This window comes from Coturnix japonica, chromosome 2 (assembly GCF_054131305.1).
Source record: "Coturnix japonica strain WE chromosome 2, WE-NBRP24, whole genome shotgun sequence".
NCBI classification, from domain to species: Eukaryota; Metazoa; Chordata; class Aves; order Galliformes; family Phasianidae; genus Coturnix; species Coturnix japonica.
The window spans coordinates 3,672,859-3,699,802 of record NC_140664.1 but is presented as its reverse complement, the minus strand read 5'-3'; the positions used below and the strand labels follow the sequence as shown (position 1 = coordinate 3,699,802).

Here is a 26,944-nt window from a genome sequence, read left to right as displayed (position 1 = left end):
ACAGCAAAAGTATGAAAACGTTTCTCGTCTGGAAATGACAGTATACAAACTCAGCATGAGAACGGGCAGAAGGTAACGGGACTGCATGAAAGCAGGAGTGCAGGATGAGATCTGCCCTGCGAGCTGTGAGACTACAACAAGTCCATGCCATGGCTACACATCAGGAAGACGTCCAAGATCACAGTATGGCACCAGCAGCTCACCAGCAAGGAACAAAGCAGTACGAATACAGCTGATCTGGGAGCATTTTGGCTGCTGTAGTAGTAGGTTCACTTTACATCTGCAGAGGAACACAGGAGGTAGCCTTGAACTGCATCTGCTTGCTAAGAGTCCTATAAAAACACCTTTTGTAGTGATTTGGCCAAGCCATTACATTCATAATTAGCACTTCAGGCAAAGAAACAACACAGGAAAAGCAACTGAAGCACAAAACTGATTGTGCGCCACACCAGGCGCACACTACAAACCTCACCTCCATCGGACTGAGAGCATCTTTGGAGGGATGCACCCTTCCAGTCACTAACCCACTGGGGACAAAACCTGCTGCTCTGCATCCCAGCATAGTAACTTCCATCCCAGTTCCCTATTATTCTACTAATTCCGCTGCAGAGATTGGTTCTACTCAACACAAGGCTGAAAGATGCCAGGAAACATGTGAGAAAGCAACTGTGACCTTGGATTTATACCAGAATTCAAACCAAGTGTAACAACACTGAAAACCAAAGCTCTTATCTCCATACTGTAAAATACGGCAGCATTCCTACAATGGAAGTACAAGGCCTGGGATCCACAGCATTTCAGGATCTGCTACACAGAGCACTATTTACAGTATTTTTAAACAGCTACAGCAGATGCCAAAAAAAGTCTTACAGTAAAAAGGGAGTTTGAAAACAATCAGTGCAATTACCTCCTACTTAAAGTTTTCCTTAGAAAAGACTTGCAAGAGTGCAACAAGAAGCCCACTGCCAAATGTAATATATAAAAGTAACAAAATGTATTGTTCTGTGTTAGAAATTGAGAGAGCACAGGGGTCAGGACACACGCATACACACTCAGAGCTTACTGAAGGAGTAGAGTATTAAAACAACAATTAACAATTAACAAAAGTTAATTTATTACACTGGTATCAAGTGTGATTAACAGACCTTTTCTACATTCTTTTTTTTTTTTCTATATGAAATACATCTGTGCCACCAGAAATGCTGACTGGATGACACCAAGAGGCAGCAGGGCCCCCATCCACACCTGCTCTTGCAGCACAAGGAGAAGCCTCTGGTACAGAGACTCACTGGCATGAAAACGATTGGGGTTTATAGAGGAGAGCTGCACGTGACCATTTATTGCTGCAGTAAGGAAACAGTGTTGGCAGCAGTGTGCAAAGCACTCCACGTCCCAATCTGCTTTCAACATTAAGTCTCTCTGTGCAAGCACACGTGACTTCTGATAAAGCTTCGAAAGCATCTTAACTCAATGAGGAATTCCCATCTCTTCATATAAGGCTACATGGGCGCTGAAGATCCTCAAAGCCCACACCTACCCTTCAAAAATTATTTCATATCCTTGTGACAGACCTAAATGTGAGGAAATTGACCAAAACTTCTATGACATGGAAGATTACTGGCCGTAACTCAGCAATCCAAGTACTACAGTTGGAGCACTCTAACTCGAACCAAGTCAGAATAAGAGTTCTGACGTACAGAAGTGACCTTATATCAGTGCATATAAAAAAGAAGTGTTCATGTTGCATAGGGCTATCTGAAATGCCAAAATCATCTAAGGCAGACACCAATTCACCTACTTCCAACGTTTCACACTAGGATATTTCCTCCTAAGCGCTGACTCAACTCTATTTCCCAGGTGGTAGAAGATGTTCCATTCCGTTGAGCCACTGGAGCAGAAACTTCTAAAGACAAGCAATGCTGTCTTTTCTCATCAACTAGATGTAATACAACTTTATCTTTGCTAATATGGGGATTGTCACAGAGATTGTGCTCTCAGAGGGCTCTTTGGAGATGCCCAGTCCCCCACCTAACCAAGTATGAGCCTCTCCAAGAACAGAGATTCCACCACCTGCTTCAGTACTGGAGTATTTTTGTTCCTATAGTGTTACCATTTCAGTACAAACTCCAGAAAGCTAATCCATAACAACTCATTATCTGTCCATCTCTCAAGCGCGTGCTTTTAAAGGTGAGCTGCTCTGAAAAACAACAAATGCTGCATTACTGGCATCAGTTTGTCCGTAACGGCGCTCCTTCCTGCAACAGGAATGAGATATTTTTGTCACCAGGGTACAATCAGTATCAACTTTCAGACTGCTAAGCACCACGACAGCTTGCACCAACAGCTGAATTCAAGCAGAAGGTCACTGCCAGGAAAATAACAGAGAGCACGAGGAACGCAATGGAAGAGGTCCTGCCCAGTGCTCTTTTGCAACTGCAGTCACACGACTCCTTTGCACAGGCTCAAAACACAACTGCCAGAGGGTAAAACACATTTGGTTACTGCTGGCCTGAGCTGCACAGTGACTCAGTGGTTATAACTGCCAACCCCTGCTACAACTTCGGCAGCAGGAACGCATGCAAGAGAGAGACACGTTGAGCTTTGTGTTTACCTGAGATACTGCTGTTCTGTGGGAGGTAAGCACATAACAACAACAAGAAGGTCTGAGCTGCTTGGTGGTCCCCCCCAACCTCTTCTTTTTGGATAGCAAACACTTGGAATTTTAAAAAGGCTGCCAGAAAGACAGCTTGTATGCTAACAGCACATTGTACTTCTCTACCTGTGTACTTCATCAACACTGCTTTAGAGAAAGGCCTCCAATTCTTTGTTTATTCACCATTCAGCAGGGGAAAGGAGGGGGAAATCAAGCTGTAGAATCAGCAGTAAGAGAGGATAAAAAGTCAGTGAAAGGCAAAAACATCACCAGCCTGAAATGCATGTAACCATCCCTAAGTTCTTCACACTCAGGGAAGGAAAACTACACAGATGAGGACCCACAGATGACGGCCACTCTCAGATTAAGAGTCCACAGCTACTATGCCAGCCCACAGAACGCACCCACCAGAGGGTGCAGGGAGCGCCGTGACCTGCTTCAGAAATAAGATCTGGGGTCAAGACAGATTGTCTGTCCTCCTCACCCCATCTGCACAAAGTCAGCTGAGCCAGAACTGCACAGAGAGGGAAAAGGAGGACAAAATTCACATCCAAGAGGTCTCCGCGTAAGAAGCAGCAAATAACATAACTGGAGTCTTTAAAATGCTTGATCGTTCTTGTATTTGTTAAGAGTAATTCATATAAAAATAAATTCATATATAAAACTCTGCCCAATTAAAATCCGAAACGCATTACGCAAACACACAGAAGTGCAACGTGTCAACTGTGGAAAAGCTTCTGCAGGTGAGCAGCACGAGTAAGGGAGGTGCGGACAGCCCGACTGCTGGAAGATGGGAAGACAGACGACGCGACGTAGAGTTTGTTTTTTGTTATGCTGTCTATCATTTAAAAGCCAGATTCACATCATGAGACAAAGGTCTGACCCGGCAGGCTAACCAACCAACCAACACAAACACAGCTCATCTGCTAATAGGACTGACATGGTTGTTTCACCCAAACAACGCCAACACGCTGCTACAAGCTGATGCTTGGAACCTGCACTGAGTTACGTACCTAGATCTCTTAATGCAGCAAAGGCTGGGCACTTCCTATCTTACTGAGCAGCAGCCAGCTGCAGGCTCCTGCCGCATGGCACAGACCTCTGCCTTGGTTAAAGCTCCTGGCCCAGCGCAGCAGCTAGAGGTATATAGACTCAAACAGTGACTGAGCATCTGCTAAGAGAAAAGGGAAAAGACAAAGCAAAACGGAAGAAAACGACATCCTTAAACATATGTTGAGAGGGAGGATTTTAAGTTTTCCTATGAAAATAAACAAAAACAAGTCAGCATAAACACATTTCCTGGGCTTTTTCCTTTTTTCTTCTACACCTGCTTGTGGCATCATCATTAGTGCAATGGTTTTCACACGTACTATGTTTTTTTATATGAACCCAGTGTGCAAACTAACAGAAGTGTCTGTCTAGTAATTCCCAGTTAATTCTCCAAAGAGAATGGCCAAACTCTCGTGTTTACTCTTATGCATAATGAAGGTTTCACCTCCCTTCCTAAGTAAACTTCAGTTTCCTAAGATTTACCTTTACTGCATAGATTATCTGACTTCAAACATCAAACCACTCCCCTCTCGTAGAGCTCCAGCTTCACCCATCATCAACACATAAATAAAACACAACTGCTTGTGCTTGAATGGATGCAGAACGTTGGTCTCGTGTGCGTCTTGGACTGCACAGGTACAGCCTGCTACGTTGTGTGTACGCTTTGAAAAGCCCTTCTCCAAAGGACAGGCTGCGCAGTGTCCTCTGCACGCAGCTCTGAACTCTCGCATCAAAGTCAATTGCATATTTTTGCTTTTGAACAGTAATGTCCTCACCATAAGGGTTTTAATTTCTAAATCCAAAGCATTCTTGATATGTTAAACAGAAGTATAATGAGCACTCCTTAGTAAATAAAAATAAATAATAGCATCTAGTCTATCACATTAATACTGTGAAACACATATAAAATTTACATTAATTCAAACATAACAGTGAAAGAGGATTGTACTGTATTTATCACCACAGACCCGTATTCCTTAGAGACTTTGGAGAGTGTCACAGTCCTGTATGACGAATTCTAAAGTTACCTGTCAGTATCATTTCAACGGAATAAAAATCATCTTTCAAATTCTTTATCTCTTCTTAAAAACGGCACCTTTCCTTCTGCCAATCTGACTGCGCCTGTTACAAGTTCATTCATTCATTCTGCTTTAAGATTCTTCTTTAGTCAACTAAAAACGTTTTTAAATGCAGCACAGTAAAAAACATTCAAGAAGGAGCTTCAGGAAAGACATCTCTGCCCTCAGACAGGCAGAGAAAAACCTTTGTGAGACAGCTGGAAAGCAGGATTTTGTCACTGTTTTCTTTTGAAAAGAAAACTTTTGGAAATACATCGAGAATAAAATCAAGGCTTCATAAATAGTCAAAAAACACTTTGCTTTCCTTTGTATTAAAAGCTAATTCACAGCATTTTTAGCCCATTAACTTTAGTATGAATGAGATCTCTCCAAATTATTAAAAGCAATTAAATGAATAGCAAACAATGAAGAGTTTTGTGTTTTGTTTTTTCCCCTAAGCCCTGAGATCACAGCTCTTGATTTAATTATAAAATATGGGTCTGTTTTATAACAGGCAGCTTAAGAGACTTTGGCAAACCACATTTCCAACAATCGTGGGGCTCTGTAGAAGAATGCAGTTCATAACCAAGTCTGAAATTCTGGACGGAAGGTTTTCTTGCAAAAAAGGGGGGGAAAAAAAATAAATGAAGATACATCACTCATTGCTGGCTGTCACTGGAGCTTGGGCAACTGTTGGTCTAAGTGCAGCTGGTCTGATGTGAATCCAACTCGGTACTGTACTGAGTCGCTGAACATTAAAACATGTCAAGCAAAGTACATAGTGCGCAGCGTGTCCTGGTGAACCTGAACTGCTTTTGCAAGTGCTTGATGATCTCTGCCATTACTCTGACCCGAAGTGTGGCTGCCTTCAGCACTGAAAGAGGAGGGAGGGAAAAGAAACTATGTTTATTCTGCCTCTCCTTACATGTAAGGTTTTCATACCATTCCTTTGTTCTGAATAGAATGGTCAAAAGTTAATTCCCCTTAAAACATTATTACTGGCAATCTGAAACGGAAAAACAGCAAAGAAGGATACATGAACACAACACCTCTTCCTTCCCCCTCCTCCAATGTATTTCACTGGAGAAAAAACACAATCAATCTCCCCTGCAGCTGCTAACCAAGGATGCTGCTGAGCCCATTTCCTTCTTGCTTCCTGTCAAATTCTATAATAATCCAAAGCCATACAACTCACCTGTCGTGTTCTTTATCCACCAGATGATACCTGGCTCTGAAGGCAACCAGGTGCGCGTAATATGCTGGTGCAGGGATGGAAACAGAACGAGTACAGCGTACATACGTATGACACAGCTGGTAGGTAAGAATCTGCAGCTCATCTGAAGAGAAACGATTGTCATCCCAGAGGACGTGGTAATGTGAAGGTCTGCTTGTTCCCTGAAGGCAGATCACACACATACACACAGTGTCAGAACATCAAATACATCTCCTTACATCTCCACCTCTGAGGGTGAACTGCCACAGAACTGCCTACTTCCCCAGAGTTACATGGGAGCAATATAACACACCAAACTGAAAGCACAGTGCGTGCTTCCTGTCTGTTCAGGTTCAGTTCTTTTAGATGTTAACAGTACACGACAAAGCAGAAACACAGAGGTTGCATGATTTGTCTCCTGCGCAAACAACAGCAGGAACACTAACAGCCAATGCCATGTTTGCAAGTTACCACCCCATGCAAAATGCTGTACCTGAATACCAGCGTGGCTACACAGGTAGAAGTCAAACTCTGATGGATGGGTGATTTTTGTGTCCACTGTGGTACCAGCTGGAATGTTCCCACTTTTTCCAACCTGTGTGAGGGGTACACGCACATTTATTAATGCACATAAACGTTCTTCCTTTTCAGCGGTATAATAAAGGCAAGAAACAGTTGAAAAGAATCTGTAAAAGGCAGAAAGTCCCAAAGGGACCAGTAAAACTGAAACTTGAAGTGTCCCTGCAGCTGAGAGAAAGAAAAGAAAGGAGATGAGCTGCACAATCTTCCTTTAGGTATCTATAATCATGAGCTCTTCTGATTCATGCAGAAAGAGCTTCCCACAACTGATCTGACAAACACTTTTCGCCTTCCCATTCTGTGACAGATTATTCCCCTTTAACCTGTTGTGTTTATACCTACAAAGGACAATCTGTGGTTGGAAGCAGAACTCAGAAATACCTTTTACCTTAAAACAGTTTTAACTGCATTCTCAATATACAAAATCACCTTCATGTCAGCATTAGCAGTAATTAACACCTGTTTCATAAAAGCTTCTTGCTGGTTTATTACATAGGAAATAAAAAGAATGTTTTCCTTACCAGGCAGAAATATTTCACCCACTACATTACACAGCTCTTTAATCGCGGCAAATTTTTCATACAGGGGAGCTTTTTCCTATAGGGGAGCTACAGGAAAGTGAGGGACAGATTCTTTATCAGGGTCCATGGTGACAGAACAAGGGGAAATGGCTTCAAGCTTACGGAGGGTAGATTTGGGTTTAGATATATGGAAAAAGACTTCTACAGTGAGACTGATGAGGCACTGGAACAGGCTGCAGAGATGTGGTTGATGCCCCGTCCATGGAGATGTTCAAGGCAAGGCTGGATCAGGCCCTGGGCAGCCCGATGGAGCTGTGGTGTCCCTGTTCATTGCAGGGGATTGGACTACATGGCCCTCAAGAGGTCCCTTCCGCACAGTACATAAGCAATGTGGCTGTGATCAAGATATCCACAAGTCACAATGTGAACGTACCCGCTCATTCTTATCTGTACAGAAGAGTCTGGTGTGATGCCTTTTCTGCACAACTATAAATGTAATTCCAGGCTGGTAATCCTTCTCTAGTTTAATACATGCTTCTCTGATAGCCAGCAATTCATGATGGAGAACCTGAATCAGAAGCATAAAGATGTGTGATAAATACAAAACCAGCTTTCAGATTAATCTCATGTCATGCTCACTCTTACACTGTCACTCAGAGTATGAGATGTCAAAGCACACACGATCAAACCTCAGATTCTTCACTTAATGAGAAGAAATCAGCTCACCAGCTCAGACTAATAAACTATATGTCAAAATCTTTTTAACTGTCAAATAGAAATTAACATGTAATGAGGCTGTTGAATATTCAACAGACTAATTATTTTTCAAGCTAGTAAAAGGGATCGTATCCAGAACTGTTTAAATGCTTTTTTTCCCAGCGCTCTTTAGTCACTTACAGTGCTACAGGGATCAACAAGGACTGGAAAAAAAGCCGAGTGCAGTGAACAAAAAGCAATTATTTAGGATTTCTGCTAATTATATGGAAACATTTTCCCCACTTATCTTGGTTGGAATGCAAGAAATTGATGGATATTCATTTCTACATAAAAGCACATCTACAACCAGAAAACAACAGAATCCCAATCTCAAAACGAAACGGAACCTGCTGAAACTGGCCCTCAGAAACTCCATCTCTGTAGAAGATGATACGGGTTGGTTTAAATCTGGTTGATTTGTAGAACTGAATCAGCAGCTCCCTGACCATGGCAGCCAAATCTTGGATGATCTCTTGGCGGTGCTGCTGGACCCGGACAGTGGCACAGTAGCGATTGGGATGAGCATCCATGCTTCCTACAACCTGATGGAAAATGAAAAATTAAGATCTTAATATCACAGCAAACTTGAACGCCAATTGCTTTGTCTATTTATTCAGTACTAAGACAAACATTACATGTACTGCCAGCAAAGACCTTTGTTATTAAATAAGGCAGAGCACCCCGTATATAACATAATTACTGCACAGTTTGTGTCTAGTAGCAGATCTGGAGGTTGATGGCCTTGCTTGTGGCCAAGGGGGAGGTTGGAACTTGCTGACCCTTGAGGTCCCTTCCAACCCAAGCCATTCTATGACCAGGAAGCTCAAATCCCCCCAAAACCACGAGTGAAGCAGACACATTCCTGTTCAGAAACAGCTCAATTCTTAATATTTTTAATTGCTGAAAAAGCAGATTTCAGCAAGCGCCAGCTCCTTACGGGTTGATAAATACCAGCTAATAGAAAAGCTCCTCAGAGTATTAGCATCTCAGGCATTTTACAACACAATACACACATTTACATAATTAGCAGCAGAGCGAGCTCTCCAAAGTTTCATTAGATTCTGCAGAAAAATAATTTAGAATGCAATAAATGGGCAATCAGAAGAAATGGACCACGTAAGAACTGCGGGTAATAAAATGCTTCACAACCGAACAGTGGAGAAAGCGGGAGTTAACCACACAGTGTACTCACTGCAGCAATGGAGGGCTTTTTTCCATCTCCAGCTGGAGGATGGGTTACATCTGCACCAAGGAATATGACAGGCTGTTGGAATACTGGTGGTCTGTAAGAAGACAAAGCTAATTTGTAAAAGCAGCAACGTTTACACTTCAGAAAGTGCATTAGAAGTCAACTAAACAGCACATTCTATTCTTGCCATGCATTAGTCAACAACTTACAATGGATCAGACCGCTGGCTGCACTGTGACAGTACTTACACATCAATCAAACCTCCCATGATAGATATGAAATGTTTAGGCGTATTTTTAAATAACTTTTCATTAAAAAGGAGCAAAAAACTGTTTGTTTGTTTAACTTGGAGAATCACATCTTCTCAATTAGAACACAAAGAAGGATGACAAGTTGCTCCGCAAGTAGCCAATACCATTTAAGAAATGTGAATAACTGCACACATACACAAAAGGCTACAATTTTTTTCTACAAATGAAAGTCAGCATCAGTAAAGTAGGTACAAAAAAACATGGCTATCGTAGCTATTGATCTAGAAACAGAACTTGTAAGCTATATTTCCAAGTTAAATTAAACCTTTAATATCTTTCTTGGCCTCTTGCATCAAAGCAGAACACCAAAACGCTGCACTGGGAATGTAAAGACTCAACTTCATTCCTTAACAAAACAATGTTAAATGGGAGACTTCGATGCACCAGAAGTGAGTGAGTGTGTGTGTGTGTGTGGATAGGGAATGGTTATACAGACAGCTACAACTGATTCCTGGCCTGCTCTCTAAAGGAATTTGAAGGTAATTCTAAGTGTAGCTGCTTGCAACCATCATGCAGCTCAACAAATAAGAAGATTTTCTATCCAACAACCAATAAAATTCTCCAAGCATCTCATTTAAAAAACCCCAAGATAGGCTCCTCTGAAGCATTTAGGCATTGTGTGCAGTTGTGCTGTTTCTCCTTTCCCTCCTAATTTAACTCCATTTTCAGGAACGTACAGTTTATTGCTATATTGAGTAAAGTTGAGTACATTCAGCGTAACAAAATTTATTGAGACACACGAAGTACGTATCCCCTCTAATGATGTGTTTCCCTCCTGCCAAGTCCTCATCAGATTATTTCTGACTAAACTAAACATGGTGAAGTGAAAACTTGCTTATCTGTGCAAAGCAGAGTGTTTACTTCTCTGAAACGGGATCCTAAGAATGATGCAGCAGGTTACTCCATAGGCTCTCTGTAACTTGAAATGCAAGGACAGTGCTGTGTTTTCACTCTAGCAGAGACCAAAAGCTTCATTTTGATTAAAGTAACTGTACTAAGAGTGTATGTGCATATGTAACACCATTAGGAAGTTGCAAGGTAAATCCTGGAATTCAATTAGTTTTCTGCTCCTAATTTCCATTACTGTTGATGTCTACTGAAACTGAGATGTACACCAAGATGAACAATCCTGAACACAAACTATAAAGGAGAGAGCGCTGCTGTGAAAGACGTTTTCTATTTGTTTGAAAACTGAAAGCAAAAAGACGACTTTCTTCACTCAAATGAAAGCCATACAGTTTCAATGGGCAGACTGCAATACAAACTTGTCTTAGAACCAATTTCAACTGGAACAAGCATTCCACTACATTCTTCATAACCCAGTTTCTGCAGGACTGCATTAGAAGCCAAAGATAACCTGACTAAAGATCAGTTAAAACTACAGAGCTATCGACCATAGGAAAAGAAGTTCTGTGATGCATATTCCCTTCACAATACAACACTCTTCTCCTCTGTGAAGGATGGCTTACCTTCCCTGCGGCAGTAAAATGTTATTTACACCTCCTAATTTGACATTTATTTTTAAGCAGAGGTTAGACAGAGTCTGAGGTGTTGTTCTCTGCACATTCTTCATCTGAACACACTGTGTAGCCATTCCCAGCACCGTGTCGCCAACACGCTTCACCTCCGCTGCAAAACAGAAAAGACACAGAGATGCTTCTATAGTACAAATCAGGTGTTGGTTTATTGACATCTACAGTTTCAGCATTCATTTAAATGAAGAGGAAAGAAGAACAAATCTACTTCCCTGACTCAATCCCACTCTCTAAACATCCTCCTCCTGTCCTGCTTCCAGCAGATGACAACACAGCACTTGGTCCTAAATGGAACCATAAGGTGGCTTATTTGAATTTTCTTCTTAAATTACACTAATTGCAGTGCCAGAATTATAGCGTGCCACCATAATCATGGAAAAACCTTTAGCAAATGAAGTCAGGTAATATGGATAATATTAGGATGATGAGCAGTTCTTTCATTAATAAACACTGGACTAGTAACTCAAAAATGATATTAATGTGCCAGCATTCAGCCAACCATGAACATTATGTCCTATCAGCTCATTAGCTTCAACCCTGACTTGCATAAAAACAGACCTTTTGAGGAGATAAAAAGAGACTTTTTGAGGCCATGTGTGTAGGAAATGCAGGACTGTGGAAGAACATAGGGAGAAGGATGATGATCAGAGAAACACAGAGAACCATAATTAGAGATGATTACAAGGAAAGTAGATGGGAATGATACCACATCCTCTCAGTGGTTAGAAAGAAGAGAGCATCCCCTCTAAATGTGAAGCAGGAACAGTGCAAGATGTCATTTTGCACGGCAGTTCTATTGACCAAATTAGAGGCGAGCAACCTTATTTGGAAGGTTGAACACAAAAAAGACAAAAGCATTCTTTTGTTGCAGCTTCTTTTTTTGTCTCTCTTACTTTTGACTTAATATCAGATAATCTTTGGGAAAGTAAGAGTTAGGAGCATATTTTCTGCTATGTTAAATTGGTGAGTGTGAAGGATGGGATGGAGTGGGGGAAGACAATTCTGCAGCTGTGTGGTAGAGATGGGCTGTGATCAGAGCCCTTGCAGCTATGGGAGAAAACAGCGGATGGTAGTTTATGGCGCTGCAATTAGGCAGAGTAAACTATAAAAAGGAGGAAGGCAGGACATGAAAAGGAGCAGTACAGGAAGAGCTTGTTGAAAACAAGGCATGTGGTTTGTCTCAAAAATTAAAGCCTATGTGTATGTGCTGTGTAAAATGCACCAATGGTCAATCTGTATCCAAAAGCTGCTGAGCTTTCACCCAGAAAGCTCCACAGGCAGAAGCTTTCTACCTCATTCGGTTTCTTCTGCCAAAGTTTGATGGCATGAGGAAGCAAAGATGTCCTAAAAGCTGGGCAATTTTTAAGCTCATTTCTTTACTCACTCAGAACCCTTAGCATTGCAGTATGTATATTTACAATTAAGTAATTATATTTTAATTGCCTACAGAACAGTTCAATCCGTTTCTCAATAGCTCTGGTTTTAACTTTTCTGCTCACAAAACCTGTATCAAATGCACGCAACAGGAAGAGCAAGTTAAAAGCGCAGCCAAACATAATGAAATGAATTAAGGTATTAATATAAAACACCACGCAGAACGAGAAAAGGAGTAAATTTAATCTGCAGTCCTTTAGACTTCCATCATTCAGATAATTCAGAAGAAATAAGCCACAAAGTGCAATTAAAACACAAGCTCATGATTTGGCGCTCACTGACCATAGACTGGTGTTTTTCCTGGTAAAATTACTACAACGAGCTGCAGTCCGGTATAAGTGTTCTTGAGGTGCCTGAACATGGGCTCCACGCTGTCAGCTCCCTGCGCGTATTTACAGAAGCACGGCTGCCCTTGGATTGGCATTCCTGCATCTCTGGAAATCTTCCTCAGTTGCTCTGTGAAGGTCCTAAAGGATTTAAACACACAGTAGGATGTGAAAGGCAGCGTTTCCACTGTTTTCTTACCAGTTGTTAGGGAAACATTCCCAAGTTGCTTGGCAAATCATCTAAAGGAACATCATTATGGCAATACCATTGTGATGAATAACCACGAAGCCGCATTCACCTGACAAAGAACAGCTGAGTCACCTGCTAGGGCAGCTACACACAGCACTTGCCCATGCATGAAGAGAAAGAAATTGTGTGCAAAGAATGATAGAAAAATCCAGCTGCACAGGTACGCACACTTCCCATGGTCCAAGGATGGCAGAGATACCACTTTAACAATAACCTTCCATTTGTTTGTGACAAAAGAACAGAAAACTCTAATCTGAAAAGTTTTATTTAAATGTTCCAAGTGAACAAAACCAGCTGCTCTATTGATCCTGTAAGGGTACCAACGTATGCAGTGCTGTGCCTCCAGGCTTGGGCAGAAAGTTGGAGACAAAAGTTGGATTACCTGTTAAAATACTCCTTTTGGATTAACACTGCACAAATTATTCCATGCCACATAACCAGGTTAGAGCATATAACTCAGTTTTAAGTCTTGACAAACAGTGATGAATACTCTCCATCAATCATTTTGACCACCTTAAACTCAATCCCAAGTCCTCACCATGGTAGGAACTTTACCCTACAGTACGTGCTGGTTCTGGCAAGTCTAATTTCGAGAATTTCATTATGCTGTCACGGAAATCAGACTTGCACAGTTCAAAAGTGCATCAAAAGCAGTGTTAAAGATAAGCTACCATATGTAGAAAATACATTTTGTTTGACATAAGCCTATTTCCACACATAATAACTAATAAAATCACAACCTTATGCAATACACTTACTTAAGATGCACCTCAGTGCACTGGCGCTGGGGAGCAAAGCATGCAATCGCCCAAACCTTTATTTCAATTCCAGTGTGAAACTGCTTATTCCTCATGTCCCAGACTCCTTGGACTGGGGTAGCAATTGCTTTATTCTGGATGTGGAAAGAAAAAAAAAAACATTAAATCAGAAAACGATTCATACCAAGATAAGCCAGTTATGCTTCCAACTAGTAAGCTACTTAATTATCAGACTCTAACATGCACAATCCTTTTACTCCCATCAAGTGGATACTATTGTGATGCACTGGTAGGACAACCTTCAGCTGGCAATGCACGATCTAGAAGTTCCTGAGAAGCCTCCACAAATTAAGTCATCCTAGACACTGAGGTTTTGATGTTGCATCAACAAGACAGTCTATATAACTGATATGAATGCTACTTCAAGCTTTTTGTTTGAGTCACCACAGTAAGAAGACTAAGTCAGGTAGAAACTATCTGAAAAGTCACTGTAAAGAAAAACCTTCCAAGTAATAGGCAGTTTTGAGAATAACATGCTAACAGAGGTAATACCCTAAAATAGTCGTCCTAAACAGAGCTGCTCCACCCAGAACACTCAAAATCAGAAGTTTCAGAAGATTTCAGAGTTGAAACAAGCAACGCCTCCCACTGAAGTTTATATAAATGCACTTTACCTTAACTTTATCTACAGAAATAAAGAAGCAATCGAGGAGTAAAGAACTATGAACTATGTGGCCACAAATCATAAGGATTTCTAACAACACTAAATGTTAAACTCTACACCTATGATGACTCTGACCTCATCACATTCAGCATCATTCGCACACAGCAATCTGAAGTTATCATAGCTAAGAATGAAACCAGTCACATTTTGCTGTGCCTCAACATACCCTGCCTCCATAGAGGATTGAGGGAGGCTGTAGGACTCTACCAGTCACATCTGTCATTTCATCCTTCACCATTATCCCAAATTCACGAACATAAGGGTCAGTGTTAAAACTCGCACTCCGCATCTGAAATTCAAAGAAACGAGACATTGTTTGCAGAAAAAGAGGACTTCTCTGAATTCAAATCTAAGCTTTTCTGAGATAACTCTATTTGGGCAACAACCTGTTTGTAGTGCACAACCTATTTAGAACCTGCTATCAGGAACAGAAAGAATACCAACTACTCTCGCCTCACTTTTGAGGGAACACTCACCAATTTGCTAATCTCTTCCTGACGGTCGGGTGCTGATCTGGCAGTTGCTCGAATCATAGTGGAAGTTTGATTGTCAGTGAGTTTTTTTATGCACCTTTGTCCTGCCACTATGTTGCACACCTGAAAGAAACCCAAGACAAGATTAAAAAGAACAAAACCAATACAACCTTGAGTTCTCCCCCCACAACTGCTTTACATACATTGACTACTCACCGAAGAGTTTGTCAGCAGCTTAGCTTTACTTCACCCAGACCACATCCCCCATAATACAGTATTATTTCAAAGCTCACTCACCTCAAGAGGAAGGTACGTGTGTTTCTGCTCCTGCCCTACTTGTAAACATGGAAGGTGAGGATAGCGTAAAACTAATTTGTGCCTGTCCTTAAAATACTGAGCTACAGTGCATTCAACTGTTTGTCCATTCTCCTGCTGAAGTGGGAATCTATGGGAAATCAAACATGAAAATGAGCCGTTAATTTATGTGAAATGTTTTGCCACACTTTCTCAATTCATTTCTTAGCATGTTCCAAGCTTGCTGGAGGTTAAACCCATCTCATTTAAATGATGCAAGTTTACTTCTGTAATCACGAGTACGTCATTACCACTACCACATGTCATTAAATAATGCCTCAGAAGGCATTTCTCTAACTTGATACCTAAAGCTACCAATTACATTTTCTAAGAACAAGTGCCTAAAGGCAAAGACTGTTTTCCACCTACCTGTGATACCTGCAGTACTCAATTCATGATGTGTCACGCAAAGAAAAGTGTGAGCCCATTAAGAGGCACACAAACCCAACCAGCATTTCAGAAATGCATCTCTCTGTACATTACAAATATATTTCCATATATGCATATGTATTTGTATATGTTTATATCAAGCTGGCACAAATGGTCTTTTCATTAATGAAATGCATCACTTGAAGGAATAGGAAATTAAGTCCAAGCAATTAAATAACACCCTGAGATACTGGCAAGTTATTTTATCACGCAACCTGTTACCAGTGCTGTTTCTCATACTGTTTCTCATACTGCTTTCTTAGAATGGGGTAAACTACCTGCCTACTTGAGGCTGCCCACAGAACACTTCTTCATGATAAAAATGTCTGTATCGTTCTGCAAGACAGCTATTTTCCCAGCTCCCTAAGGAAGTCAAGACACTCTTCAAGCATGACATTAAACACACACATAAGATGTAGCAAAATAGTTTACGTTTGGTGACTTGCTGGTCGCCTGGTAACGTTGCACACCCTGTACTTCCTTTTCATTTGTCCACAGTGTGTTATCTCCACCTTTAGACCTAAAAGTTAGAAAACATTTATCACCATTTCTTCAAAACCAAGCTGTCAGCACCCATAAAACTCAACAAGACTACTCACACTGTGTAGTACAGCTAATGACTATTTAGTGTGTTCTTAGAGAATTGAAGGCTAGAAAAAGCCTAGAATTTGAGAATTAAAGAACAAACAAACAACACAATACTGATTCAGCCAAAATTAAACAAAGAATTCCAGAAAACAAGGCAAAATCTTAAAGCTATCAGAGCTGATCAAAAGCTGGACATATTCAATTGATTCTCTCTACTCACAACTCAGGCATGGTGGAAGGAGAAAAAGGGCATGTTTAAATATTATGTCTAAACACACAGAGTCTGCGAGACCTCCAGACAGAGCAACAAACCCTGGGAATGAGACAGCTGGGCCTCACTGTTAGTGAAGCCAAACATCTGCTGCAATCCCCACCTGCACAAAAACAGGGCCTACCTGAAAGCCAACAGCTTCCAGGGAGAAAGCTAACCAGAAAAGTGGAACTCTCCACACCTAAAGAATAATTTTTCCACCTGAAATCAACACAACACAGCTACACATACAGAAAGAAGCATTTCGGAACCATCACTAACCTCAGACATGAGCCTGAATACAGAATCTTCGCTTATGTTGCTTTTGTGTTCAGACAAACAGGTGTGGGACGACTGTTACATTTAGAATGTTGAATGCGTGGGAATAGAAAAGAGGGGGCTGGAAATTATAATTCCCCACCTATCTGCACATGGGTATAAACTCATAGCGCTGCCGAGTAACACGGCATTATTTATGGTACCTGTCAAAGGTGCTAATAACTTGCTGAGCACAGTAATCTTCCCACCTAATTTTCTAGGGCTTAAAGTGCCATCTACTACTAAGCCATTGATAAACATCAACTTTTCACAAGCCTTCAATACAAGACAGACTGCTGGAGTTTTTCTTTCACTTCCCTCTTTCTTAGCTAGCATATACAGAAGGAAGGTGTGTTGGTTCCAGATGGGATAGTTGGTTTTCTCTAGTGGTCCCTACAGCTCTGTGGTTCTGTGCACTGCATCATGCATCACTTGTGAGTTGAGATAAAGGCATTTAAACACATGAAACAAGTCCTACTTCCTCCCCCACCCCCAGTTCTCCCAAACATCCCACTCCACGAGAAGAGAGCCAGCAGCTGTGTGTGCTTAGTGCCTGCCAAGACAAACCACAACAGAAGGACCCTGACTTTCCAGAAGAAATGTTATGGGTAAGAATTCAGGGAACACCAACAAGAAGCTCGATTCCTTCCTACGAGTTTTCATTCAGTCACTGCTTAGTTTGGTAACTGAGTATACTTCTGGAAGAGTATGTGTACCAAGTATACGTAAGTATGTGAAACTACAACACTGATTTATTAGAAAATTGGGATATGGAAATATTTCCATTAGTAATTTCAAAGAAAATTAAGATTAGGCAATTGGAAATAACAAATGTGAAATCCCAGCCTTGTCAAACAATTTAAAATTGCTTGATTAGAAACAGGACCATCTTACGAAACTGGGATTAGCACTGCTGACATGACTGAAGCGAAATGACATGACTTCCCATTCCGAATTGAAACTTGTATTTAGTGATGGAAGTGCTTTCTGAGGAATAAAGCATAAGGTGGTATTTAATTCCTAAATACAGGATGAGAAAAACAACTGTCACTTACCATCGATTGTCTTTAAGGAGACTGACATAATAAGGGATGCTGCACTGAGATGCTCAGGCCTCCACATGCACAAATAACTTTGATATGACACCTGACCAAGTGATTAGGTGATGGTAACACACAATGAAATGAAGGCTTGTCAAGGATGAGAAGCTTATATAAATCACAAGGCAGTAACTGATCTCAGGAAACTCATCTGCTAGGAAGTTCGAGTTTATTCCAACACTTGGAGGGTGATGGACAGTGTTCACTGTCATAATTTGCTTCCCAAACTGCCAATAGCTATAGAAAACTTTCAGAATATATACTGGTAATACACCAACAGACAGAATAAAGCAGTTACATTTATTACCTTTTATTTCTTTGGTAAACTTTACCCTTTGGGAATCTGTCAGAGGTTTTTGTTGTTCTTCAATGCTTTTGAAATCCAAAACTTCACATACAAACTCAATAACTGGCTGTGCTTTGTAAAATGCAGTCGCCGACACTGTAGACAAAAACATTAACATTGTATTACAAAAATACACAGGAATAATTTTTCAAATAAATACAACTTAAGGAATTCAATTTTTGCCTCTCTATTGAAAGAGAGAGAAGAAAAGATAGATCCGTATAGAACCCACCATCAATGTTTAACATCATTTTCCATAAGGAAGGTCTGACTGATTGATGGAATCCAAACCAAACCTCTCTGCCACCACCCAATGGATTTGAGCACCCTTCTGACGCTGTAAAAAATGATCTCCCCACTGGAGTATATCTGCAACAGAAGATAAATCCACATCATAAAGTTAAAGCAGAAGGTAAAAAATTCTTCTATTAGTTATAACTTTATCAACACCTACTCAAAAGCATAGAAACATCAGCGCTTCAAGCTATAAACAACAGTGTAAATAACAATCTCTCCCCTTATTTCTGCCTGGCTTCCCCCGAAATCCATGGAAACACTGTCTTGGTAAACGACTCACCTAGCAAACATTGCTGAAGTATCTTTCAACTGCATCAGAATGACTGCATTGGTAACTCAGTACTACACATTTAATACCAAACTCATCAAAACCAGTGCTAATATCTTTCTCTGAATAAAAATGTGTGAATCATTTAACTCAGCTGCTTTTTTTTTTTACTGTAAAAGCTGTCTGAATCTTTTCCTAAAATTGAGGATAAAGTCAATGCAATATAAGGCTATTTAAATATATTTGCATAAACTTCTCAGTCCTTTAAAATGAGAAAGTTCAGCAAAGAATTTTCCTCTCTATTTTCCAACTGCATTTAATTTGAACAGTGGTCTTAAGCAAGTTGTTTCATGGCAGCACATTTAAAGAAACCGAGAGTTTTAACTACAAAAGCCATGGATGTTACTTGGGATAAAGCCATTTTAAAGCACTTTTTTCCCTATAAAAACTGCTGTACCAAGTGCTACTAATGTCTCTCTAGCCCGGTAATACAGAAAAATCAGCAATTAACATGTGCTGAAGGAGCACAGGAACAGGGTAAGAAGTTTTTGAGCCATACTTATGTGGTATCTCCCAGCCTCCAACTACATTCAACTTCCTTCTCAGAAGGCTACAAAGAGATGGAGCACAGCTGAGGTACCAGGGCACCCCAGCCCTGAGAACACTCAAATGTAGAATGATTTTCAGTAATTTTCAGTACAAAAAGGGACCTGCACACAGCTCTGAGGCTCCTCACTTGATATCACATGATATCAACAGCTTGGGTTGGCAGGGACCATAAAGCTAAGTTTCCACACCCTCATCCAGCCTCCCAGGACAGAGCACCCACACCTTCTCTGGGCAACCTGTTCCAGTGCCTCAGCACCCTCTGTGTAAATAACTTCCATCTAATATGTGGTCTAAATGTCCCCTCTTCTCATTTAAAACCATCATCTGATAAACAGAGAAGTGCGATGCTACCTTACCTGGCTCTGTGATCTACTAGCTGGCTATTACTTGGTAGAGATGTACAAGTATGTCCAACCCAAAATAGCTGCCCAAGCATTTCAGATAATAAAGCATATTTCCTAGTGCCTTCTGCTCACCTCATGGAAGGCAAGTGCCTCATCACAACATCCAGTGCCTGGATGGTTTCAAATGGGACGCTCGGCAGCCGGCCAGAAAGAGCATCATGTAATGCCTGCAAACTCACACAGGACATCCACTTGATGGCCACCTTAAATATTCTGTCCTTCCCTTCTCCTGGCAACGTGACCTCCAACTCCACCTGCAACAATGACAAACAACAAAACAAGATGATTCTTTCTGTTTGGAGCAGAAAATGAGAGGGGACAACAAATTCCTCTGAATAATGCCATGAAGCCTGGGAAAAGACAAACAGCAATGATGAAGAAACAACAGATATTATGTACAGTCTTAGAAGATAAGGTCTGAGAACAGTTCTTAACCCAACTGGAAGTAAGGCATATCTGCTATCACTAAAACCCATGGGAGTGACTATGAGAAATAACATCATCAGAACAACCCTTGTGCTGGATGTAAATAAAAACATTGCATTCTCCTGTCCTAGGGAGTGCGCTGCTTCAATCCAAAAGACATCCACTTAGCAGGCAAACTGTAATTAGAGTGCTACCGAAGACAGTATATGGTAACAGCAAGCTAATATATGTAGTCATCCGCCCTCTGGCAGCAGTTAGCTTCTTCAGTCTAAAAAAACAGGTAGCAAAGATAAAAACAAGCAGCCTCTCCATAAGCCAGCGACCAAATTGACAATGTATAGTGGACAATCCAAATTAATATTGCAGCCCTATCTTAGAACCCTTAGAACCAACGTTATTCACCACAAGAGCTGTTCAGAGGAAGGAGCCATGGGGCCATGGGAGAGCAATGGAAAGTGCAGTCTGGAACAGAAGGATCTGTAGATGACCCAGAACATTTATTCTGCCAGAAAGGCCACAGAAATGAAGGTGTAGGCTGTCTGATGATGCAGGTTGGAAGCTTTTTATAAAGCCTCTTTTTGCTTATTTGGCGTTTTCCCCCTTCTTGGTCTCAATTTACAAAGCTCCTTAACTATGATGGTATGGAAAAAAGATAAAGAACTGATCTATTTGCGGTGCTGTATCCACATCCCTGATAAACACAGGACTGACTATGACGATTACTGGGCTGCAAGCCAATGTCTGACCCACTCCCTGAACCCCACATCTAACTCATACCTTGAGCCTTAAGTTAAAAAGTAGATAGTCCAAAATGTGAAGTACTTCACTCTTTTTTGGTAACAACACCCTAACACACAGGTAGGCCTAGCTATCTTAGTCAAATCTACCAGTTACCAGAGCAATATCTGGGCCACGTACCCACTACATTTAGCTTAGTTTTCACAAAGAATTTACAGTAATGAATTTGTCCCACTTTTAACTGTTGGCTTTACAGCCTTTTTAAAACCAAATCAGTCATTTGTACTGCTCAAATACATAAGTTTCAATCTAACTTTCCAGGTTGTCTTCCTTTTATATCTCACCAGTGAAATGCTACTGAAGAGCTGAAAAGAAATGTTAAAGATACATTAGAGGACTGGTCCCATCTGCATACCTACACTTACTGTATGAGTAAAAATGGAGAAAATATGTTGTTTTAATACTTATATATTCCATATTTGATCTGAAACGTCTAAAGAAATGAAGGAATGATGGAATGAAAACTAGCTATGATAAGGAAGGAATTAAAACAGGTACAATGAGCAGGAAGGGTGAGCAGAAAAGATGACAATATGTTTGTACAAGTTCAAATAGAAGCAGGTTATCAGCAAGGACAAAAAAAAAAAGAAAGAAGAATCATCACTGACAAGAGATGAAGACAGAGGATGTGAATTAAGTTAAAGAGCAACAGGAAAAAGGTGCTGACAAATTGGTTTCAGCCTTCTGATTAGCATCAGTTCTTCCACTAGTGACGTATATTGCAAATAAATTAAGTTTTTCACTCACACAGATTAAGGACCATCTATTAATCACTGTACGATCATGAATCTTTTCAATATGATCCCAAGTGTAGAGAAACTGCTGTATTTTTTATGTACAGAGCAGCCAAAAAGCCCCAAGAAACATAATCTAATTACTCTGGAGGAAAGCGTTAATACCTACAAGCTTTATACTGGTTTAAACCATGCTTAAACCAATTGAGCTCCACATAGAAAGAAATTCCCTCACTAAGCTAAATTTCCTCACATCTGATTTAAACCAGTTGAGGTTTCTCTGTATTATTTTTTTTCCTCAAGGGTAATAACTCCGGTTGCATTGGCATACAGATATTAAAGTTCTCTACTGGATGGGGGAAAAGGGATGACTGAAAGTTTTTGAGAAGCAAGCCTAAGTGAGAGCCAGATACACAGATGAAATCACAGAACAGCCTGGGTTGGAAGGGATCTCAAGGATCATCAAGCTCCAGCACCCCCACTGCAGGCAGGGCCACCAACATCCATATTTAATACTAGACCAGGATGCCAACGGCCTCATCCAACCTGGCCTTGAACACCTCCAGGGATGGGTCATCCACAGCCTCTCTAGGCAGCCTGTTCCAGCACCTCACCACTCTTTCTGTAGAGAACTTCCCCCTGACATGCAACCTAAATCTTCCCTCCTTCAACCTAAAACCATTTCCCCTTGTCCTGCCATTACCTACCCTTGTTAAGAGTTGACTCCCGTCATGCTAACAAGGTACTGAAATAATGTAAACCACCCTGTGCTAAATCCACTCCTTGGTGAGCCAAAGGCACAATCTTCACCTCGAGCAATTGATCACTGCTCTAGTCAGAACATTTGCTCTGTTCAAAAGGTTTAACAAAATCAAAGCCATCTTCTATTGACATGTAGATAACATTCATTTTCAGGAAGACAAAAGATTCCAATGCAACCGCCTTTACTTCTGGTTTGAAAGCAATTTCCATCCTTTGAAAGCAAGAGCAAAGATTTCAAGTGTGCTGATCTGGGATCAGTTCCTCAGCATATACACAGGGATAAACAGGCCAGCAATCTCAGAAAACCACCTGCTATGGTTTCTTTTGGCAGTGCCTTCCAGGCTTCTTAAGAAGCAACAAATACAACTCGACTCCTACACAGCTTGGCAGGAAAGTCATAAATGGGTGCATCTCGCCAGCACAATTGTCATTTTTCCTGTTGAGAACCACTACATTTCTACCACATATGACATAGTACACAAGAGTTTTAGAATCCAAAGCTATTTAAAGTTGAGTCCTGTCTGGCAAGCAGATAGTCAGACACACAACAAGGAGAAAAGCCGTACGTATAATTTAGAGATATAAGAGTAAGAGATAATTTGGGTAGAACTGTGGACCATGTCAAGCAGTGCATAAGGCGCACAACAGTAGACATGGAACATAGGTATTAACTGCTTAACAGCACAGCATTATAGCATTTATGAAGACCTGAGCTCTGTTCCCAATTGTATCACAAAGCAAATTTACATAGTTCTCTACAAATCCTTTTCATTACACTTGGGTCACTTTGGTAGGAGTAGGATAGGATAGAATAATCTCTGTAAGTTGCATGTGCCTCACCTTGCAGCAACAGCAGGAGGGTGTAACGGCCTCCAGAAACTACTGCTAGTGAATGACTGTTCTCTAGAGTATTTATCACCTAAATATGAAAGGCCACAGAAAATTCTATCTGGTATTAGATTATAGAAGTATAGACTAATTTTACAGGTAAAGAGCTCACAAACAACACTTCTGAACTGCCCCAGTGCTCAGCCAGTAGATGTTCACCTGCTAAATTAAAACCAGTTTCACTCTCACATCACAAAGGGTTAGAGAGGAAGGTCCGCACTGCCAACCAAGCAATGCAGGAGCTTCTTCCCACTAGCGGACAGTGACAGTCAGCTTTCAGCAGGCTTCGATGAGATAAATGAACTGATATGGCGACTGCCTGCTGCTGGGATGCTTCGTGTCCCAAACCTCACCGTGCTTTCAACTTTTTTCTTACTTCTAGTACAAAGAGCATCTGCTGTTTTGGGCAGTTCAAATCAGAAACCGTGAGCTGGGAGCAAGAAAGGATATGGAAAGGGGAGAGACCTTTTTTATGATGGCAGTAAGATCACAAGGCCCTAAGAAAAGTGGAATCTAAAGGCAGCAGGAGATTTACACACACACAAGAAATACAAAAGAAAAAAGAACATACAAACCAATTTCTATCAGCTTTATCTGCAAATATTACACTGGAACCTCCAATCTTATGAAAACCCTTCTGAAGTTTTCTCTTTAAAACTTACTTTATCTCTTCCAATGGGAAGTGGCATAGCTGTATAAAGGTTTTTTCTTCCATCAAACACAGGCTTGCGATCCCCAAAAATCTGTGTTTTAAAGTGCTGAACCATATGCTCCACTATTTCTCTGAAAACATAAAAAAAAGAGTACATTAATTCAGCTTTTTTACTTCTGATGTTATATAGCAAATGAATACTAATATTCACGAGTAGAAGCATTAGGAAAAATAAAGGGTTGTCCCCTGCTAGGCGTTAAAGCTGAGATTTGTTTGATCTGAACTAGAGCAATCTTTTCACAGACTAAACTACTGTCTGAACGCAGCTGTTGGTAGCTTTTTTACATGCCTTCCAGTTTGCTGTGATTTAACACAACTGGCAAACCAAAAGATTGTGCTATCGTATGCTCACAACAGAAAGCACACGGTATTGTCTGGTTCTTCTGCTCCCATATGCTATGGTATTTTCTGTATAGAGCCCAAGCTCAGCAGACTGAGCAGCTTTCCAAATACAACTACCCAAGCTTTCAGCCTCAGCCTTCCCCCAGCACAACATTCCTATGATGACAGTGATACATAAACTTTCTGTTCAGTGCTAAGACAGATTACTTAAGTGTGATTTTTTTCCACAAAAGCCAACAAAACCAGCATTCACAGAGATCCAAATGTATTAGAAAGGCATATCCATTCATTAGAGCCCAGCTGGAAATATGTGCTGTTTGTATGAATGATGTAACTAGTCCCAAAAGCACTTGCCTAACCACAGTGCTTACACACCAGCCAGATGAGTGGCTTGTTGAAGCAACAGCATCCTTTGATGCCAAAGGCCTTTGGTCCAAATGTCCCAAACAGACATCCTCCAGGCTACATGTCTCATACAGCTGGAAATCTCAAATCCAGCAGTGGTCTGCAGTATGCTGCCTAGAGACAGTTATATATATATATGGCTTTGAGGCAAAACAGCATGAAGAAGCTGAGCGGACACAGGATGGAAAGCTACGGGATGCTGTTTCTTCTGTACCACTGCCAATTAGCTCAGTGAGGCTGCAGATGACTGTTTTACTCACCACGATTTAGAAAGGTAATTAACTGAGTTAGATACTGTAGTGACATAAAACTCTGAGAAGAAACTTCAAGCTCATTCAAGCCCTGTAGTGAGCAAAGGCTGTTCTAGCTGATGATTTCTTTGCTATGTCCCAAGGCTTTAAGATTAGATGGCACATTTAAAAGAAACCCATCCGAGCTTCTGAGAAGTATGAATGAAACTTGTCCCAGCAGCTTCAGCCTCAGGTCTGCAGTGTCTGACTGAACAAGTGCCAATTTCAAGGACAGAAGAGAGATATATTTCACTCTTGTTTTCAGCAATGGAAAATCCATTCCCTTACTGAGCAAGATTTGATTGCAAATTGCCCTGCATGAAAATGAATGCTTCCATTTAATTAGGGCTTTCACACTTTGAATTATGTTTAGTGGTGGTGTTTCTCAGCTGTGGTTTGAGGCATTTAAATGAAAAGCGGAACTATTTTCTCCATCTGAAGTTAAAAGAAGAGTGATTTATTGACATTCCAACTCCAGCCCTCGTGGACTACTGCACAGAGACCACACGTGCATGCAAGAACACAAGCGATCCCACGTGGTGTTCACTTTGAGCTACATACAAGTCCCAGCAACCCTCACACATTAAACCAAGGACACTGTCAATGCAGAGCCAACCCCACACTGCCCATCCTCAACAGCCACCCAAAGAGATGTGGACTTCCTGCAACATGAGAATAACTGAACCTAACTGTATAGGTTTGGCACAGCAGCCTGCTGTCTCAGCTCTGTGCCTTTCGGTCCTGCTCCAGCTCTTGTTTGTGGTGTATCCAACTGTACAGTCCAAGCCATAGGTAGGCCAAAAATAAAACTGAAGAATGAAGCCAGCACAGATGAAGGAATAGTGTAAATGGAAGAATGATGGGAATATGTAACGATGAGGGAATAGTGTAAATGGAATTAAAAACTCAACCTCTTCTACATATTAAAACACAAAGTAATGATAAAAGCTATTGATTGTAGGTATATAGCTGAGTTATATAATCAAAACTGTAATCTAGATGAAAAAATGAATTTGATCTCTGGACTGTAAGGTACCATCCTACAAAACCCTACATGTGTTTATATGAATACATGCACAGACACAGGTATACGTGTAGGACTGAAAGGACACAGCCAGCCAAACGCCAGGCACTGACAAGTGCACGTACACCTACAGGGTAGCAAAAGCACTAATAAGTGCTTGAGGAAGAAGAAACAAAACATAAACTTCATTAAATGAATCCAATTTGTATTCTACCCACACTATACAGAGAAACGTGCACTGTTGAATGCATTCATAACACCCCTGGTTACTGCAAAAGGCACTGAACCATGCAGATTTCTATCTGCTATGATACCACAACACAAGGAGTGGCTAACCTAACAAAGGAGATCAGGTCTGAAGCTGTCAGTGGGGCAACAACTCATTACAGAATATAACCTGCTTTTTCAGCCGGGAAAATTGCTTTACAATTACTTTATAATTGTGTTTTCTACGATTTCTTCAAAACCGAGTCCCCACCACTGAAGGTAGGGATGAGAGGAGGAAGCACAAAGAGGAGATCAATGAGAGCAGCAGCACACACCACAAACACGTAGTAGCTGCACAGCACTGCACTGTCCAGAGGGGCTAAGGAGCACAGATATCTGCATCAGACAGCAGCATGTACGCTGTCAGCACTGGAGCAGGAGGCAGGGATAATCAGTGATAGTGAAAGCAAAGCTCTCATGGCTTCCACTGTGAAAAATCTGGACCGCTAATTATTATTAGTGCTTCTTTTTTTAGCTCTACAATGCAGTGAGAATGCAGTGGT

The 26,944-nt window shown here is 41.0% G+C and overlaps 1 protein-coding gene across 5 annotated transcripts in view; it reads right to left on the bottom strand.

Annotated features, from left to right (window-relative positions):
• Positions 1–1,547: 1,547 nt before the first annotated feature.
• Positions 1,548–26,944, bottom strand: part of AGO2 (argonaute RISC catalytic component 2) — a 41,434-nt gene continuing 16,037 nt past the window's right edge. For 2 of the 5 annotated variants that reach the window (XM_085539304.1, XM_085539305.1), the window contains exons 3-19: positions 24,064–24,184; positions 19,866–20,050; positions 18,448–18,584; positions 18,177–18,311; positions 16,046–16,133; positions 15,128–15,275; positions 14,834–14,953; positions 14,524–14,646; positions 13,634–13,767; positions 12,582–12,766; positions 10,800–10,959; positions 9,023–9,113; positions 8,178–8,372; positions 7,508–7,642; positions 6,468–6,569; positions 5,957–6,156; positions 3,257–5,635 (exon numbers count right to left, since the gene is read on the bottom strand). In XM_085539304.1, the coding sequence (XP_085395430.1) occupies positions 5,527–5,635; positions 5,957–6,156; positions 6,468–6,569; positions 7,508–7,642; positions 8,178–8,372; positions 9,023–9,113; positions 10,800–10,959; positions 12,582–12,766; positions 13,634–13,767; positions 14,524–14,646; positions 14,834–14,953; positions 15,128–15,275; positions 16,046–16,133; positions 18,177–18,311; positions 18,448–18,584; positions 19,866–20,050; positions 24,064–24,184 (2,368 nt within the window). In that variant the 3' untranslated portion in view covers positions 3,257–5,526. Of the gene's footprint in view, positions 5,636–5,956; positions 6,157–6,467; positions 6,570–7,507; positions 7,643–8,177; positions 8,373–9,022; positions 9,114–10,799; positions 10,960–12,581; positions 12,767–13,633; positions 13,768–14,523; positions 14,647–14,833; positions 14,954–15,127; positions 15,276–16,045; positions 16,134–18,176; positions 18,312–18,447; positions 18,585–19,865; positions 20,051–23,976; positions 24,185–26,944 lie in introns of all 5 variants that reach the window. The other 3 variants (XM_015856389.2, XM_085539306.1, XM_085539307.1) reach the window with 3 other exon arrangements.